The sequence below is a fragment of the Typopeltis vanoorti genome, chromosome 14 (genome assembly GCF_054136105.1).
Source record: "Typopeltis vanoorti isolate ZY-2024b chromosome 14, IOZ_Tvanoo_1.0, whole genome shotgun sequence".
Taxonomy (NCBI): Eukaryota; Metazoa; Arthropoda; class Arachnida; order Uropygi; family Thelyphonidae; genus Typopeltis; species Typopeltis vanoorti.
The window spans coordinates 85375725-85395876 of NC_143562.1; the positions used below are offsets into that span (position 1 = coordinate 85375725).

Sequence of the window (20152 nt, forward strand, 5' to 3'; positions counted from 1 at the left end):
GGGGGGGGGAGTATTGTTGATGATAGCTGATGAGCTGCAGCCAAGGAGAATAGAAGTTGAATTGCAGGATAGAGAAAAGAGCACATTTGAGGCAATTTGGTGTGAGATTGTGGCTAGCAGAACTAAATATACAATTGGGTGCTGCTATAGACCAGGTGATGGAAAAGATGGTGGTGACAGTGTCGCACTGATTGGAGTGAGAAGAGGACACACGGGAGGAAGGAATTGGATTTTATGCGGTTATTAAGGGATAACTATCTGCGACAGCATGTAATGGAAAATACTAGGGGTCAGAGAGTGCTTGACCTAGTAATTACATCTGAGGATTTGGCTGTAACAAATATGACCACATTCCCACCAATCGGTGAGAGTGATCATAGGGTCTTGACTTGGGAGGTGGCTAAAGGTGTAGAATTTTCAATTAACACAGGGTACATGTGGAATTATCGGGCTGGAAAGTATGACAAGCTTAGGAGTTTGATTGGTTCAGAGCCATGGCATGTACAACTGCAAGGACTAGAAGTCGATAGTGCATGGGAGGTAGTTAAGAAGTGTTTGCATGAAGCAATGGGCTGACTGTATACCTAGAGTTCGAATGATAAATCAACTAGGGGTTAAATGGATGAATAACATTATTAAGCTTGAGCTGCAAAAAAAGAAACAACTATGGAGGGAATTTAAGGAGAAAGGTAACCGGCAGGCACACGAACGGTATAAAGCGCAGGCCAGAAGGGTAACGAGTGTGGTAAGAAAAGCAATTACGAAAGAACATTGGCCATGCAGGCTAAAGAGAATCCTAAACAGTTTTTTAGATATGTAGCAAGTAAAAGGAAAAATGTACATGGCAGAATGATTTTAAAGAATGCCGATGGTAAGGAGGTAACTGAATCAGTTGATATAGTTGAGTTACTGAGTGAGCACTTTGCAAGAATATATCATCCAGGTGGTGACATTGCAGAAATGAATGTACCAGTACATTATACGGGAATTGTGGTTAATGAATTGGAGGTGAGTAGTCTATTGCATAACCTCAATGTCAATACATCTGTGGGATAGGATGGTATACCAGCTCGTGTTGTACGAGAAGCAGCTAAAGAATTGTCAGTACCCTTGACCATTTTGTTTCATTTGAGTCGCGGGTCTGGGTTAGTCCCGAGGGGGTGGAAAGAGGGGAAAATAGTTCCACTGCATAAAGGTGGTTCCAAGACTGCTGTTGTAAATTACCGACTGATTAGCATATCAGGAATCATTGTCAAGGTCTTAGAGAAATTAGTCAAGAAAAGAATACAGGATTGGATAGATGAAAAATGGGATATTGTATGGGGGACAACATGGTTTTGTGAAGGGTAGATCATGCCTCAGTAACTTGCTCACGTTTTATAACACAGTGACGGCTGAACTGGATAGGGGTAATGGGTTTACAGTAATACTACTGGACCTTGCCAAGACTTTTGATAGGATACCACATAGAACCCTAATCAGTAAACTGGAGCAGATGGGGATAGATATAGGGTTGGTGAGATGGATAGGAGGGTGGTTGAAGGAGAGACACCAGAGAGTGGTTTATTCAGGAGTGGTTTATTCAAGTCTAAAAGACGGCTTGTGACTAGTGGAGTGCCACAGGGCTCTGTTCTTGGACCACTGCTTTTCAATTTGTTCATCAATGATATAGGAAAGGATTTGAGAGGAAGTGTTCACGTGTTTGCTGATGATGCAAAGTTAGGTAGAGCGATTATGAGTGCACAGGATGTCAAAATTTTACAGGATGATTTGGATAGTTTGGAGGACTGGGCTAGGAAAAATGGATGTCAATTTAATGTGCCAAAGTGTAAGGGTATGTACTTTGGGGTGAAAAGAATAGCAGCAGTATATCGCATTGGTGGAACCGTACTCCAGGAGATTGATGAGGCCAGGGATTTGGGAGTGTTGGTGGATAGGGAATTGAAGTTTAGGGGGCACATTGCAAAAGCGACTAAAACAGCTCACCAAATCACTTGGCTTCTGAAAAATACTTTAACATGCAGAGACAAACAAGTTGTTGTTCCTCTGTATCGAGCCTTGATAAGACCCCATCTGGACTACTGTGCCCAGTTATGGGCACCAGGGTTTCTTCGTGATGGGGAGGAAGTGGAGAGGAACCAGAGACGAGTGACCAAGATGATAGCAGGTCTGTGGAATGAACCTTATGAGAATAGGTTAAAGATTTGTGGGTTGCAGAAATTGGTCGATAGGCAAAGGAGGGGTGATATGATTGAGACATTCAAATTACTGAATGGTTTCTTTAAGATTGATCCAGAAGATATTTTTGAAAATATGACTGGTGGTGGGAGGACTAGGGGGCCATGAATGGAAGCTGGGCAAGAGCGTGGTTGACAAGGGTGTTAGAGCTAGGTTTTTTACTTGGAGAGTAGTGAATGAGTGGAATAAGCTTCCAGAGTCTGTTGTGGGTGCTACGACCATGAATGAGTTCAAGGCAAGGTATGATAGATACTGTGTGAATGTCGAATAGTTGTTCTTGACATGATGTTAGGGCCTCCCTCAATGAGTCTGTCGACTCCTTGGAGTTGCCTGGAACAATAATAATAATAATAATAATAATAATATTATGAAACTCTGATTTTGTAAGTCACTCTAGCTAATTCAAGGCAGTTACAAAAATAAACTCTTCAAACAAATAGAAGGAATTCCAATCATCAGTCCACTTTTTCCTACATTAACTAATTTCTAGCTGGAACATTGTGAGAAAACTGTTTAAAGTGAAACATATGTAATATATATATGCTTAGTGTTTTTGCTTACCTGTACCTAAAAATAAAAATTTTTAAAAATCAGTTAGGCTGATACCATGAATATTAATTAAATATTCTGATTTCTTACCAATATATATATTTACTTGAAAACAATATCAGTTTCCACAAACTTTTAAAATCTCATATATTACTTTCACTTAAGTTAGTTTTATAAACAAGACAAGAAAACTGTAATACAAAGACTGTTTAATTTATGTAAAAAATACTCAAATATAATTATTTACATAAACTTCATTTAAAAAGATTCCACAAAAGATATGCTTTCTCTCTCACACTCGTACCAATTTAAATTTAATTAAGAAATTTTTAAAAAATTATCTAACCACAAAAAAAAAAAAAAAAAAAAAAAAAAATCATTTGTAAATCCTTTCTAGGATTTAACAACTTTGGCCTTCCAATACACTCACTCCCATTATTTTCCTATCTCAGTAGACTTCAGTGTAAACAATTATCAGAAAAGTTACCTTGCTTCAGAAAGTTGTCCATGAAGATAAAACACTTAGAGTAAACTGTTGGCTTTACAGTTCTTTAAACAATTCATGATGATTCAGTTTCTTTATCTGAATAATACAGTTTTGCTTCTTGTTTTCAGTATTCTGTAATACATAGAAAAAAGCAACTTCCTGCTTGAAACTAAATGTTCTGTCTTCAAGTTCATCTGTTGACAGGAACAAATGCAGGGTTAAATAAACAATAACCCAAAAATCTAGTACTGGAATTGCTCTTTCCAAATTTGAGCTACTGTTTATTCTTTGAAAACAAGAACATCTGAGGCCTTCCAGATGTTTATTTTCTGGTGGTCATCTCATCGACCATTTGATAGAATAAATACTTTTAGATAAATCTGTAGGTCTCCAAATACATTCTTCTACTCTCTAAACAGGAACCCCTATTCTCATTCCTTTCTACAAGCAACATAAGAAACAGCTGCTCCTTAACTACACTGATGCCATGTCTGCACTTGCACGAGTATGACAAAACATGTAAAATAAACTTTCAAGTAAAAAAGACAGTTGTTATATAATTTCATTCTATTAAAGTAAAATAGTGATAGTTTCTTGATATCCATTAGCTGAAACGTAGTGCAGTTGTTGAACCTGAAAATTATCAACTCCATGCATTGTCTCGATCACCATTACAATAAGTTGCCAAAGTTTAGTTTATGTTATAAAGTATGATACATAATTTTTATATTCTTCGTAGAAACAAAGACAAATGCTAAATTAAATTTTGTGACAGAGTATTAATAAGGAAACTATTACATATTACAGAAAACAAAGGGCTGAGGTGTGGAAGAAACATTTATCCTTTTATTTTTCTTCTTTTTAATATTGCTTAATAAAAGTTACCTAATTATATATATAGTGTAACTGAATGAAAGTCATCAGATACTCCACAAAACACTTATGTGACACCTCCAAGGGGACTCTCAATTAGGGAAGGAATGAGCTCTTCTCTAGAACTCTCTCTCCCACTTAATCCACCGACTACATGATACACCACCATCAACATATGATGTCATCTACTGCCCACCACCACCAGTAGAATTTGTCTGTAAACTGCATCTGTTCTAAAGGCTGATATTCATGATAAATAATCTGGCCTCATCACATCCCCTCCCTGTGTTCCTAGAAAAGACAGTGTTTCCTTATGTAAAATTCGCCATGTAAATTGAAAATAGTAAAATGGCTTATTTGAGCATTTTACTTATTCTTCTAATATTCTTCTGAATGTAATACACTTTTGTATAAAAACCAACCTTCACTTGCTGATACATACATAATTAAGCTCATCATCCTATGATTCATCCACATACCACGTAGCCAAATATTGGTGCTCTCACAATACACACTCTTTCAAATGCACAAAAGACTCAGCCCACCTTTAAAGGCAGTAGAGAAAACCTCATTCTCCAACATACTGATATAGTGGTCAGTTGTGATGTCTCCTCTTTGTTCATTAATGTCCCACTTAAAGACACCTTAGATCCAAGCTGTATTTCCTCTTGATATCTCAGCTATGTTTCAGTTCAGCATGAACTCTGGCTATTTTGTTTGGAAAAGAAAATTCTACACAGATACAGAGGGATAGCCATGGGCTTCCCCACCAGTCAACTACTTTTATTATTATTATTGTGCAGGCACCTCCATGGATTCCAAAGACTCATTGCTGGAGACCCAAACTATCAACACAATCCATCATACCTCTCCTTGAACCCATTAATAGACGAAGTGCTCACAATTAACACTGGCAACCCATTCCATTCATTCACCACTCTCCAAGCAAAAAATCTAGTCTGCGCATCTCTACTAACCATGCCTTTATTCAACTTTCAGAGATGACCTCTTGTTTTGCACTCTCTAGCTAAGGTCTGAAACATTTCCCCTGCATAAATCCTATAAAACCCTTTCTCTTCTTTCTCATTCATCAGATGACAGATATGGATGCTGGGCATGCCCAGCAAGCTAGAAGGCAAATGCAGCAGAGGAGTGGCAAACTGGCTGCATTAAAATTGCCAAAACTCCTTATGAATACAGATTCATAAAATCTTTAAGTAACTTAAAATGTTGCTATCGTATCCCCTCTTTTTTCACCTATCAACCAACCTCTGCAATTCATACACCCTCAATCTATCCTCATCGTGAACATTCCACAGACCACTCACCATCTTGGTGACTTGACACTAACTCCTCTCCGTGAGTTCCTCATCCCCAAGAAACCCAGGAGACCAGACCTGAGCACAGTAATCCAGATGTGGATGTATCAAGGTCTTTTAAAGGGGGAGACCTTTGAAGAGGAAGTCTTAAACTCTGCCCCATATAAATCTTCTGTTTTGCTATGCTATCCAGATGTGTTCTCCATTTGACCACATCTGGAAACTCAACATTTTCTTAACACGTTTAAACAACCAACATCTCAGGATCCAGTTCATCTTAGAAAAGGAAAACAACAATAGTCTCCCCTTCCTAGACACTTTGATTACATGCCAGTCTGACGGATCCATGGCATTTTCTGTTTACAGAAAACCCACACATATTAGTTGACACATTCATCAGTAGTCAACACCACACCCCTCCCAAGAATGTGGGATTATAAAAACTATATAACAGAGCATAATCAATCACTTCCGATAACAGCACCCTAACCACTGAACTTGATGACATTCTCAACACTTTCTGATCCAATGGCTACAATCACGCCAAATCAAAAAAATATTAAATCCCACAATCGTAAACATCCCCATTCCTCCAAAACACAGACTACACAAAATTTATCACTATTCCATATATCTGCACCTGCATCTGGAAACTTAATGACAAGCCATTCTGCTTAGACCTGCAAAGGTGGCTATTAGGTTCTTTGTAGTTGTGAACCATACTACTGAGAATTTCCGAATACAAGGACTGCATTCGGTTCCACTACTGCAAATGCCCTGGATTCACTGACCATGCTTTGGACACCCACCACAAGATATGCAAGAATCCAATCCACTTAACTACAGGAAATACAAAGATGAGAGGAATTGCCTCAGGTTTAAGAAACTTTCTGACCTCAACAAATTTGGATGCACAAAACTGCCCTAAATTTGGGAAGCACTCATGTTCAGATCTTCAGCCCATCCATTTTAGCACATTAGAAGACACTTTATGATTTTAGGAGCAAATTTAGTTCCCTTGCTTAAGACTTATTTACCCAGTGTTAGTGCCTGCATGCACCTATCATATTATACTGTGTTCCCTGTTGATGGCGACAGAAGTATTAATTAAAAGTTATTGTAATTAATATTCAGTATAAGTTGTAATTTTCTCAAAAAGCAGTTATCCTCTGATTTATATTTGCAATCTTTCCTATATGGCCATGAACGCCAACTTCTTACCTACTAAAATTCCCAGATCCCGAACTTGGTTTCTTCAAGCATAATCCCACCAATATAATACATACCGGATATAGCATTATAAAATGCATACCTTTACATTTACTAACAGTAAACTGACAGCCATATCCATAAGCCCATAATTTCAGATTCAAATTGTTCTGCATGTACTGCATGTCAAATCACATTCCTGATTACCTTGCCTATTTTTCATTGTCAGCATATAGCTGTCTCCTCCTATCAAATCTTTCCCAATGTCATTAACGTAAAGACTGAATAACAATGCACCACTGGTCACCTTAAATCTTGCAGACACACAAACCCCATACATCACTTTTTGATATCTGCAACTAAAGGAGTACACTTCCACATGTACTCCTTTAGTAGGACGCACAATGTCGTCAGTAGTCTATCTCTGACCAGGTTCTCTGAAGTATGTCAGGGGTAATGGAGGACACATTAACAGAAATGCGATGTTTCAGGTTCTTTAGGCTGTCCATTTGAGTTGCAGGGGTACATGAAGGACAGCACCCCCCCACACACAAGAAAAAATCAAGTGGGGTAAGATTCGGCATTCGTGGTGGCCACGGAATCAGTCCTCCACGTCCAATATCCACTGCCGAGGGAAGATCCTGTCAAGAATTGTAGGAACCTCCAAATGCCAGTGTGGTAGAACATCCTGTTGAAAGAGGATGTGCAGTTGCATGTCTTCAAAATTGTTTTGAAGAAGCATGGTAAAATGCTTCTGTCTTTAGGAAATTTTCTTTTCACAAACAGATACTCTTGGGTTTGGGTGCTGTCTTTTTGTACACCTGATGGAACTTATAGTACACTGCTTTGATTGATTTCAGTTCAGCTAACCACTACACAACTTTGCTTTCTCCACCCCTGATTTATGACAGAACAATCCAAACCTTACATATTTCAGCATTTCGATTTTTTACCATTCTTTCAAACTAGGACACCCTGTATAGGAGGTGTGAAAACTTAATTCCCCGAACAGTTGCGTAGTGTCGCCCGTGTGGTGATTTGGTTGGAATCATGTTTGTAATTGTCTTTGTACATGTTTTAACTAATGCATGCATAAACCTCAAGCCGATAGAGTAGTTTGCTAGTTGGCTATTGCAAAAACAACAGATATCTGCATGTAAACTGTGACATAAAAATGTGTGATCGAAATTTGGAGAAGTGTGCTAACATCAAATTTTGTGTGAAAAGCAAAACTGCTACTGAAACGTTGGAGATGTTGAAAGTGGCATATGGTGTGGATGCTCTGAAAACGTCAAGTGTTTTTGAATGGCATAAGAAATTCAAAGGTGGGCGAGAAGATGTAAACAACGACCCCAGAAATGGGCAGCCAAAAACAAAAATGACAGACGCAAATGAAACAGAGTGTGAGATTTGGTAAATCTGACAGATGATTAAGTGTGTGATTAAGGGCTGATGAATTGCAAATCAATCGAAAAACAGTCGGGGTAAATTTAACTGAAGAACTGTATATGTGAAAGATTTCTGTGAAGTTTGTGCCTCGGATCTTCATGGACGAACAGAAGCAGTGCTGGCTTCAAGTTACGACTAATCTTTCTGCAAATAAGCACGTTTTTGAGAGTAATTACAGGTGACAAAATCTGGTGCTTTGCTTCCGGTACGATCCCGAAACAAAATGCCAGAGCATGCAGTAGAAAACTCTGAGTTTGCCACATCCGTAAAAAGCATGCATATCAGTCACGTTCGCAGCTCAAGACCAAGCTGGTGTGTTTCTTTGATCACAAGGGAATAGTCCAATATGAATTCATTGAACAGGGACAAACAGTCAACCAACAATGGTATTTAGAGGTGCTGAAAAGATTACAAGATTCTGTTGGGAGAAAAAGACATGAACTGACCTGAGTCTGACAAGTGGATCATCCATCACGAGAATGCGCCAAGCCATGGTGCACTTATCGTGAGAGTTTCTGCCCAAAAAATTGATTACTGAATTAGGTCATCCTACTTATTCACCCGATTTAGCTCTCTGTGATTTCTGGTTCTTTCCAAAATTAAAGACTGCGCTAAAAGGATGAAGATTTTCTGATATCGCCGATATCCAGCAAAATGTGATAAAGAACCTCAAGAGTATTCCAGAAAGAATTCCGGGCCTGTTTTCAAAAATGGGAACACCATCTAAACCAGTACGAATGCACAAGGGGACTGCTTCAAATGCAACAGTAGTTCTGAATGTACTACTGATTTTTCACAGGTGCATTTCTGGAATTAAATCGTCGCACCATGTGTGTATGTGTGTACACAAAAATCAATAATAAAAAAAATCCTTAACTCACCCATGGTATGAATGTACTATAGGTTTATAGAAGCCTTTTGTGGGTGGGAGCTACATAAAAAAAAAATAATAATAATAATTTTTCTGGACACGTTATACCAAATACATTGAAGTGTAAGCAGTCCAACTTATATAAATCCCTTCTTCCTTTAAACTCGCTCTACACGATCAAAAACTCAACATTTTCTACACATCCTATATGTGGAATCGTTTGCCATCATAACCCTTCTTAATTCTGTGTTATCATATCTATGTAATATGCTACTTTCACTTTCTTACTGTTTACGCTTGCTTCTTGTAGCAATCTTTTCATATCCTTTCTCATATTGAATTATCACCAGATAAATCATTGTTCTTACCAGAACTATCATCTCTTCTACTTTTCTTTTTCTGCTTTCAAATTGCATTCATTAGATTTTTGATTTTAGTACCTGGAAAACGATGCCGAAACATGGTCTTCAATTGCATTTTTTATAAACTGAATTACTATACTATATAATTTCCTTCTTTTCTATAACTGATTTTATCTACTGGATTATCATTACGCAATTTCTTACCTGATTCAGTGTTTTTTTGCTTTTGCTTCATCATTTTGCTTTTGTATCTTCTATCACTTTTTAACTTTTTCCAATTCTCTTGTCATTCAAATAATTTTCTTTAGTATCAATATTGCCAAAAATAATTCATAGTTGATATCCTTGTTATTTTCTAAAAATGGCAAGATACTGTTCATTAACACAAGCTACTCTGTTAACAATTTCACCTGTATTTCTCTTTTTTACTGCTCTCTTGTTCTTGCGAGGTTCTGCACCATTTCACAGAAATTTACCACTTTAATATTACAGTATACCAAAAGAATATCAAGAAATATATCAAATATTATAAATACAAAAATGTCAGCAGCAATAATGCTATAAAAAAACAAAAATAATAAAATAAATGAAATCACTAATTTCACAAGAATATTATATACACCAATCATTCATTATATAAAATTAATAAAAATAGAAAAAAAATTACACCCATGGTACTAATGTACTTTTAAAGTGCTCCTTATTTTCAAAATTCAGATTTTTCTATGCGAAACCTTTTCTTTGTTCTAAATAATATGTAAAAACATTCAGTATAAATGTTAACAAATTTATTGAATGTTTAGAGGTCATGACAGCGTGTCAGAGTACGCATATTAAAACAGTATAATAAGTAAACTACAATGTGCATATTCACAAGTCGAATATGTTTTAACATATCTACTCTTGAATTTTCAAGTCGCTTCTCTCTATGTATATTCATGTAATCATAATGTTGTTAAAGCATCTTCAGCTGCATTATAAAAATGGCAAGCATATCAGTAGCAACATTACCACCTGGAAGACAAAATATGGAATACTGGATAGACGTCAGCCACACTGCCTCACTCAAAATTCCCTTCCACAAAAGAAATCATAGCATTGTTTCCTCATTACAAAAAGGCAATTAAACAAAGAAGGAAGGCAACTCAATCCATAGCCCAGGATATTTTGGTGATCTGGGAAAAGGCAAGAATACCTACGAAGTTAAAAAAGCATGTCAGGGACAAAGTAGAGGGCATAGAGAATGGGAAAAATCTTGAAAAGAGCAAGAACAAGGTAAAGAATTTGGAGAGGTTAATGAAAAAAGAAAACAACTGGAGAGTCTAAAATATCTCCAAAATAGTTTATACCTATGCCTTGGAGATGATAAAAATTCCAGAATAGAAGAAATTCCATTAGGCACAGAGAGAAAAAAAAAAGTCAGAGAGGAGAAATGAGAAGTACAGAAAGTGCACTTGCAAAGAAAGAAAGAAAACATTAACCTCTTTCAACAGGCCACGTTTGACATCTTCATCATTTAAAAGTGAAGGAAACGATTCTTGCAATGGAATAAGTCAAGCAATCAACTTTGGGATCATGATCAAAAAGTGGAGATACACTTATTGTTGATGATAGTTTGGTAGCTAGCCTTGATGTTGCCAAATTTAGTGAGTGAAAATCACAATGATACTAATCCTGTCAATTAAGCACCTAGGCCAAGATCCAGCAGAATACAACATTAGTCCCACCTTCAAAAGCTTAAAAGTTAAATTTAAAGCTGATGTTCTTTTAACCATTCAATGAGATGGTAAAATTTCTTTCCCTGCAATATCCTCCATGATATTGCAGGGAAAGAAAGGAACTGATCAACTGCTTGGTGTTTCGAAACCCCCTAAAAGAACAGGTGAACAAATAGCACAGTAAGTTTTTAATGCAGCAGTTGAATGAGATCTCGGTGACAGGGTTAAATACATGTGCTACAACACCAGCTCCACTAACACTAGGTCGATAAATGGAGCCTGCATCCAATTTGAAGGAAATATGAATAAAGTTCTGGAATCATCAGTACTGCTCTCAACTGGACCTCCCACAGGCACAGAAATACTTCAGTTCAACAGGTTTCAAAAATCATAGACAGCCTTGGATAATTCCAACTTCCAGTGTGATGAATGAAAAAGCCACAGAAAAAGCTAATTGCCATTGTCAAAGAGAGAGATATATGACTGCCTCTGCTGAGAAAGTATCCTTTTCCTTTAGTGTTACATGGTGATTAGCATTCATTTCAGACAAATTATGGAGATTACAACCATGTTAGAAATAATTATTTTAATTTCACGACGTCTCGACCTTCATATTAAGATTATCATCTGGAGTACACACACACAGACAAGCTATATTACATTTCACATAGTATGCTAGATTTAAATCTGAAAATATATTAGATTTAAATCGTAAAAAAAAATCTAATTAACAATTCTTGTGTTAAATTAGGACATCACTTTTGCTGTAATAAAACTGTGAAATAAATGTTTCTCTGATGTTGTCTTAAAAAGAATATAGCTTTGATGTAGTTATTTTATTTAATTTCATTTATCTATTTTTTTTCCCACTAAGGTCAGGCCAGTAGAATAACTGTTGATCAAATCATCGTCTCTTTAGCATACTGTGTGAAATGTTACATAGCTTGTATATATATGTGTATACTCCAAATGATGACCTTAATATGAAGGTCGAAACATTGGGAAATTAAAATAATTATTTTAATTTCTCAATGGAAATTAACTACAACCGTGTTAGAAATAATTATTTCTAACACGATTTATCTCCATAATTTATCTGAAATCAATGCTTAGAAAACCCCTAAATTGTTTTAAGTTTTCAAAGTTTGTTCTTATTACTCTGAAAACAATAAGCAAGTGCCTCACAAAAGGCAAAACATTTAAAATTTGCTATATTTAAGAAGTGCATTAATTTAAATGGCCAATTAATATGAGATGTTTGTCACTACTCAGCTAACAGTAGTTATGGCAGACCAATATACTGGCTAGCCAACCACCAAACAAAATTATTACAAGAAACAGCCTCCAACATCAACTCAGCAGATTTATCCTATGAAAACATATATCAGAGAGAGAGAGAGTAGTAGTAAACAAGGATTTAATACCGAATCTTACATTAGAAGATATATATATATATATATGTATCTTTTAATGAAAAACTAAATGAAATTCATTTTTAATATGGGTTCTGTTATTAGTCAATGAATTTTCTTTAGACCACTTAATCAACAATTCTTAGTGACAGTATTCTAATCGATTCTCAAATTTAAATGTAAATATTGGTCAGAACACTTCAGACAACTTCGAATCATTATACAGTATCAAAAGAGTTCAAAATTAACCTTTATAAAGGATATCAGCTGTTACAAAATATTATATATCAAAGAGAATGCTGCACAGCAAAACTAAGAATTCCAACTATGTTTCAAGAGGAAATAAAGAAAGAAAACTATCATAATTACCTGTATCTTAGGAACAAGACCATCTGGAGCCTTTGTTCCATCTGTTATACCCTTTGTGGTCAGTTGGGTATTAAGGGATTTGTTGCCTCTGTCTCTTGTTACCCTCCCTGTTCTTTGTGTACCGGTTGAACTCATGATTTACAGTATATACAAAACAGGGTATGTACAAAAAACTGAAAGAAAACGTTTTATATTCAATTTTCATATATGAAGAAAATTATTTATATGCATTAACAAGTAATTGTAAAAATACACAAAGGCTTGAAGGTTTTATATAAATATTTTTTTTTCAAGATGATGTCTCACTATTATATACATGAGACACCACCGGGTATAAATCTACATAAATATTGATGACATTATAAATCAGTACACTGAGAATTCTATATGAATTACAACCATGAAAGGTTGCATAACCTGTAGTATATAACAACCATGGAGATTGTGTGTGTGTGTGTGTGTGTGTGTGTGTGTGTGTGTGTGTGTGTGTGTGTGTGTGTGTGTGTGTGTGTGTGTGTGTGTGTGTGTGTGTGTTATATAACAACCATGGAGATGTGTGTGTGTGTTATATAACAACCATGGAGATGTGTGTGTACACGCACTACACGCTCTGCACTCGAGACTGAACACAGAATTTTTTTCAAGGCACTTCAGAACTTGAATAATTGAGCTGTGATGGTCTAACCCAAGGTGAAAATATATCCAGAGACATTCATAAACACCCAAGCGGGATTTAAACAGCCAGGGTGGATGGAGAGAGAGAGGTGATAACCACTATCAGCCAAACTAACAAATGATCTCAAAAAATAAGGTAAATACTCTTCTATTAAACCTTTGTTTAAACAGATACATATGACACATAAGTTAATGGCGATACACATTGCTTTTCACAAAAATCACCAATGGCTTTCATTTAATTTTTCCATCATGGCAACAAGACTAAACTCGGCATCGAACAAATCATTGTGTAGTTCTTTCCCCAGGGAACAGTGTACAGCATGCTATTGCTAGTTGCATAGTACCTACAAACCTACTGGTTCAGAGCATCCTAGTTTATTACCATAAGCACTTCAAAGTGTGCATGTCATTAGATAGCATTATCAGAGATGCATATATTTAGGCTTAGGTGTACTCATAATACAATGTAATGGAATAATTATAACACAAAGAGAAATAATTAAACAGGAGGTTTAATCACTTCAATATTTTGTCTCTGTCACAGAGAAATCTTCAGGAGTACAATGTCAAAATTGTAATAACACACACAAAAAAACAAACAAGAAACAATAAGTGGAAGAAATGAAATTAGACTATAAAACAACTGACATCTTATGAGTGGTGCCCTCTATGTGTGCTGTTGGCTACCTTAGGTGCTATGTGGGAGGCTTAAGAATTAAAGCTTTCCAAATCTTGGGAAGTTTAACGACCATATTTATTAACATTAGACTTTTTTTCTTTCTTTTAAATCTGCTACTGTTTCTGAAAAGAGTATTTCAAGTTTGTACTTACTGATGGAGCATAATAGTTTCCTTCCATCTGATTCTGTACAAGGTATCCAAAGCATGGTCATCTAGATCTAACTGACCATAGCTGTGGCAGCAGATGTTTTTTTTTTTGTGTGTGTTTATCTAGGCAGATGTTAGCACATCTCAATCTGACTGTAATATAAGTTGCAAGAACAAGGAATGTTGTAAACATCTGAAACAGAAAGGGAAGAAAGTGGATCTAGGAGAGTAGAGAAGGGAAGCCAGCTTCAGATTATCAGAGATAACTTAGTATAGCATTCATGCTGTCATCCTGGTTCTTTACTGACCACATTGCTTTGAACGTTTCGGCAAAGGAAGTAGAGCTATGTCTGGCTCACACAATTATACCAACCAGCAATAATATTCTGTTAATGGTCAAGATGCACACCACTGATTGTTTCCAGCTATCTTGACATCTTACAATAGTGCAGCTATACAACACCTAGGTCTGAGGTTCCTTAACTTTCTTAGTTTATGGCATCCTCAGTGTATGAGTATTTTTTTCAAAGTACCCTTAGGCCAAGTGAAATACCTAACAGTTCCATTTAGTTATAAACAGTTAAATTCACTAAACTTTACTAGACCTCAGAGACATTCGATCAAAACACCCTTCAGTTAATTTGATGGATTAGAAGAGTTGACAAGTATTTACATACAAAATGTAAGAAACGATAAAGTTCAAGAGGTTACTGGTGGAGCTGAAAGTACAAGCCAACAAAAGCATTTCAAACATCCAAGATCATCAAAAGGAATGTAGCGCCATCTAATGTTTAAACTATTACGCTGAGCTGGTAGCCTGCACGATGTCCAACAGATATGCAGAATACAGGTGACCAGTGGCATGCTGCAGGCCTCTGTGTCCAGACCACTGCTTTTTAATTTGTACATAAAATGATATAGGAAATAATTTGAAAGGAGATATTCAGTTGTTTGCTGACAATGCAAAGTTGGGCAGGGTAATAGTTAAAGTGATGTAGAGAGTTTGCAGGATAATTTGAAGAGGCTGACAGTATGGGCAAAACATAATGAGTATCAATTTAATATGGAAAAGTGTCAAGTTATGTATTTTGGGATACAAAGATTACAAGCTGTGTACCACATTGAGGAAAATGTACTCCAGAAAATAGATAAAGCCAGAGATTTGGGGGTTGTAGTAAGGGTTGAATGTTAGAGGACATATTGCTAAAGTAGTTCACAGGATTACTTGGGTATTGAAGAACACACTAATAAGCAGAGATAAGGAGTCATCACTGCTCTTTATAAAGATGAATGGAATTTGTTGTCTGAGTCAGTTGTGACTCATCTGTTAATGGTTTCAAGGAAAGGTACCATAGATATTGTGTTGATAGTTTGGGTTTCCCATAGTCTTAGGACTCCAAGGAGCTGCTGGTGAAATATTGTGATAGTTTGGGTTTCCCACAGTCTTAGGACTAAAGGAGTTGCTGGTGAAATAATCATGTTGAATATCTTTCTTTCCCTTGAAAATTAAAAAACATTCTGTGGTGCCCCTGTGAGTTTGCTACGACACCCTGGTGCACAGTTTGAAAACCACTGACCTAATGACTGAAGTAATGCATTCTCATGGTCATGTGAAGAAGTATTGTTAAAGAAATTCTTTGCATTCCTTCTCCACATGCATGAATGATGAAATTTCATGCACAATTTGTTGTTAATCCCACTTTGGATGGGAAAGGAAAGTAATCCTGTGGTATACAGTTCTGAGATAGGATTATTCATACACCAACATCTTTACGAGAGTAGTAACTTTATCCCCCCCCTTCTAAAACCATTCAGTAGTAGTAACAGAGATGCATATCCGAAATCCTAATGCTGTATGCTGACCAATCTGGGGATTCTCATACCATGAAAATTTGAATATGGGGTTTTGTCATTTGTTTCCTCATATTTGAACTTGCTTTCAAACCAGAATTTGTTTTATAAATAGAGTATGACCACTTCTGATCTTTCTCTAAGTTTGAGCTGAGGGTATAATGTAAGCAGCTTGATTCTTAAAATTATGTAGCCGATGTGCTTTTTTTCAAGCTTTCTGATATTCTACATAAAATATTAAAGGTTGCATGAACACTTAATTCAATATATAACTGAATGTGTAAATGGAGGGAATCACTCACTAAGCTGGAATAGTAGTGAATTTTAGCACACAGGATTTTCTTAGCAGGTCTTCTGTTGTATGGTAGACATAGTGAAACTCAGTACTATGTCTGATATAATGATCTGCTTGTTAACTGCTGAAGAAGACTTATGATTATTGGTAAAGGCATGATTCAATGATCAGAATTTGCCTGGTTGAGCAGACAGATGTGGTTTTTTTGTAAACTATGGTGACAATGTATAAATAGTTTATGCTGGATTTTAGTAAGAACAAGCAGCCTGAGAAAATTAAAAAATGTTAGGCTTGTCTATTTTTATATTGCATTACATTATTCTGTACTGCTTGTTCTTCAAGCAATAAAGAAGATTGCGATTGCTAAATAAGGTGTTCAGAAGTGATCCGCTGTGACGTCAGATTAGAAATCATGTGTACTCTTGCAAAACAGATTATCTGCTCAATCCAAGAAGCAGTAGCTAAAGATCATCAATATGATGAACTTTTTAGTGATGTAAATATAAACAACTCCAAATGGTTTTAATTTTTCCAATTCCACTGACTAACCTGGAAGAGATGTTAAAGTATTTGTTCTAAGCAATCCTATCTTCCCCTTTTGTGTTAGATTCAAAGGCCTGTCACAGCCAAGCAAGTATACTATGATACTGCTTATGATAAGACGGTTAATCCTATTGGCAATGATGTCTTCTGACCAGTCTGTGTTTTACAGAATAAAAAAAAAACTTATGTTTCAAGGCTAACTTACCTTCTGTTGAAAAGTCCAAATAAAGTCTTTATGTCCCAGATGAGATTCAAACACAGGTCTTTCAAACCAAAAGGCTTTTTGTCTATACTGACAATACATGGTTTTGCAGACGACAGCACACTACACTCTTCGCTTGCATTTGATAAGCCTTACCCTACACAACTCACCTCAACCTACAGAACATCAACCACCGCGACCCTCAACTCTAATCTCCAAACCATCCCCAATGAGGTTCAGATAACCTCATAAATTTCAATGCCTATAAAACCTATTTCCCATAAAAAAGAACCATTTTTTCTAAATATCCTTTTCAATGATACCCAAATCTCCAGACAGTTTGAGATCTCACTCCTTGGAATCATCCTCACATCAAACCTCTCCTGGCATAAACATACCTCAAACATTGCATCCTCAACCTCAAAAAAACTAGGATTTCTCTTTTGCTCAAGATGTTACTTCACCCCCGAACAGCCATTAACATTATACAAGTCACAAATCTGCCCAACTATTGAATACTGCTCTCACATAGGGTGTGGCCCCAAAAAGCTCTCTCAAAATGCTCGACTCAATACAGAGGAGAGCAATTAGACTTATCAATGATCCATCCCTTACCAACTCCCTCCCCCCTCTTTCACACAGACGTATGGTCTACTACAAATATTTCCATGGGAAATACTCATTGGAAATATCATCAATAATTCCTCCACTCAGTACTAAACTCACTGGAACACGTACAGCTGCTGCACAACATCCCTTCACAGTTCACCTAGAAACAAACAGAACAAGTTTCTTTTCTTCTTCCTTCATCCCTGCAACTCCCACCTGCTGTGTTTCCCAAGGAATACAATTTAAAGTCATTCAAATCAAATGTAAACAAATTCCTCCTTTCCCAACCCACCACCCATACACAGTACTAATTACTATAGGTTGACCAAAACCAACCTCCTGTGTATGGGCAATCTAGAAACCTGAATACCAGATTACCCTCTCCATTCTCCCTGTGCCCTTTATCTTGTCTTCACCAGTACTTATTTCTGCTTTTTTTTGGAATGGGCTTGAATATAGGCTTACTCCCATATGCAGTGGAGTAGATGTCGGGCGATTATGAAGCGTATATAGACAATGCAAGATGGACATTATCTCTGGAGCACAATTTTACGTACAAACTGGGAGCTATGTCAAGATCAGAAGACTGTTATCTAGGTTATTCAAGATTCGTTCAAGGAATTGTTTTTCTGAAAGGATCATTTGTTGGAAGAAAAGAATACACACAGAGGTCACCTCTCTTCTTGCCAGCATGGTTGGCCAAGTGGTTAGTGTATCCACTCTCCAGCCAAGAGACTATGGATTCAAATCCCAGCAAGGGCATGGATGTTTGTGATTGACCTAATGACCTAATAACAAATTACCATATGCACTGCTGTGACCTGTGTCCTGGCACAGTATGACCTTTGATGTCTTTGTGCAATAAAACTCTCCTCTCAGTAACTCACCATTATCAAGTGCTAGTTTCTTGCTAACAGAATTCCAATCACACACAACTCTGAGCCTAATGTCCTTCAAAACATTTGTAATGACCTCTGGAACTTTCTTCCTTTCCATAATAAGCTGCTGTCTCTTCTCTCCTGATCTGAAGGAGTAATCAAAGTTATTCTTACTGGAATGAAAGCCATTTTTCTCCACTACAAATTTAACTAGATGATAGATCAGCTAGCATTCAAAATTTAATTCCACACATTAACCAAAGCTCATCTGTCAAGATAGTCTTAAAAGAAATCAGCACACACTACAAACAGATTAATACAATCCCAGTCTCATGCTCAGTATGCATTGAAGGAAACAAATACAAAACAACCATCATTAGATCCAGATGTGTTTGCCTTAAAACAGTCAAACACATAAAACTTGCTTCTTGTACAAATGGCTGTTATACCTTCTAATCCCTAACAAAGGTTGTCAGACATAACTTCTGCTAATCTGTGTTTCCATCTTCTCACTAGATGGCAGCAATCTGAAAACACTTGAAGATTAAATAAATTAGCATCATTCTTTTTTTCCAATTTCTGCAAAGATGATCCTTTCAGAAAGACAATGGAAGAATCTTGAATAACCTAGATAACAGTCTTCTGGTCCTGACATAGCTCCCAATTTAATAAAATAGTACTAATAATAAAATTTAATAAAATGGTAAAATAGTACTCCAGGGGTAGCGTCCATCTTCTGTTGTCTATATACGCTTTATAATCAGCTGGCATCTACTCCATTGTACATGGAAATAAGCCTATATTCAAGCCCATTCCAAAAAAGCAGAAATAAATTTACTGTCAAGCTACTAGTTCATGCCCACACTCTAGTCCTCTTTACATTAAAGGACTTCATCAACAGTGAACTTATTCATTGGGCCCACCACCTTAATTAATAACTGCCAGTACAGATGATTCTGCCACTAAATATACAGATATATATCCTCCTAGCTTATACCATCCACCTCTAAACATGCTATGGAAGATTTGGAGAAATCAGTTAGGTTGATCTTAACAATGCCCAAGCATTTGATCAAGTCAAACAGATAGCCAGATTTTTATCTCTGTCTGTTCATAGCTTACTGGATGGCTTCCATTCCACACTGATGCATTAGTGTAAGGGATCTGCTCTATTAACTACTCTTTCTGCAGTTACTAACTGTAGAATTTCCAAATCTGCTCACTCTTATCATTTAGGATTGCACCAAATATCCTCCCCAAAGAGTCAATCTACCAGTTCATAAACTGTGCGTTTGCTGAGCAATACATTCGTTTTCCAATTATAATCACTAATATTGACCACAGTAAAATTACCCTTATTGGCTCTAGTAATTATTTTGTTGTCTTTGCATAAGTTATGGAGAGTATAAAATT

The 20152-nt window shown here is 36.5% G+C and overlaps 1 protein-coding gene across 5 annotated transcripts in view; it reads right to left on the reverse strand.

Moving 5' to 3' along the window:
• lig (ubiquitin-associated protein-like lingerer) overlaps positions 1-20152 on the reverse strand; it is a 465599-nt gene that overhangs the window by 367681 nt on the left and 77766 nt on the right. For all 5 annotated transcript variants that reach the window (XM_090403755.1, XM_090403757.1, XM_090403754.1 and 2 more), the window contains exon 2: positions 12857-13029. In XM_090403755.1, the coding sequence (XP_090259881.1) occupies positions 12857-12991 (135 nt within the window). In that variant the 5' untranslated portion in view covers positions 12992-13029. The remainder of the gene's footprint in view (positions 1-12856; positions 13030-20152) is intronic.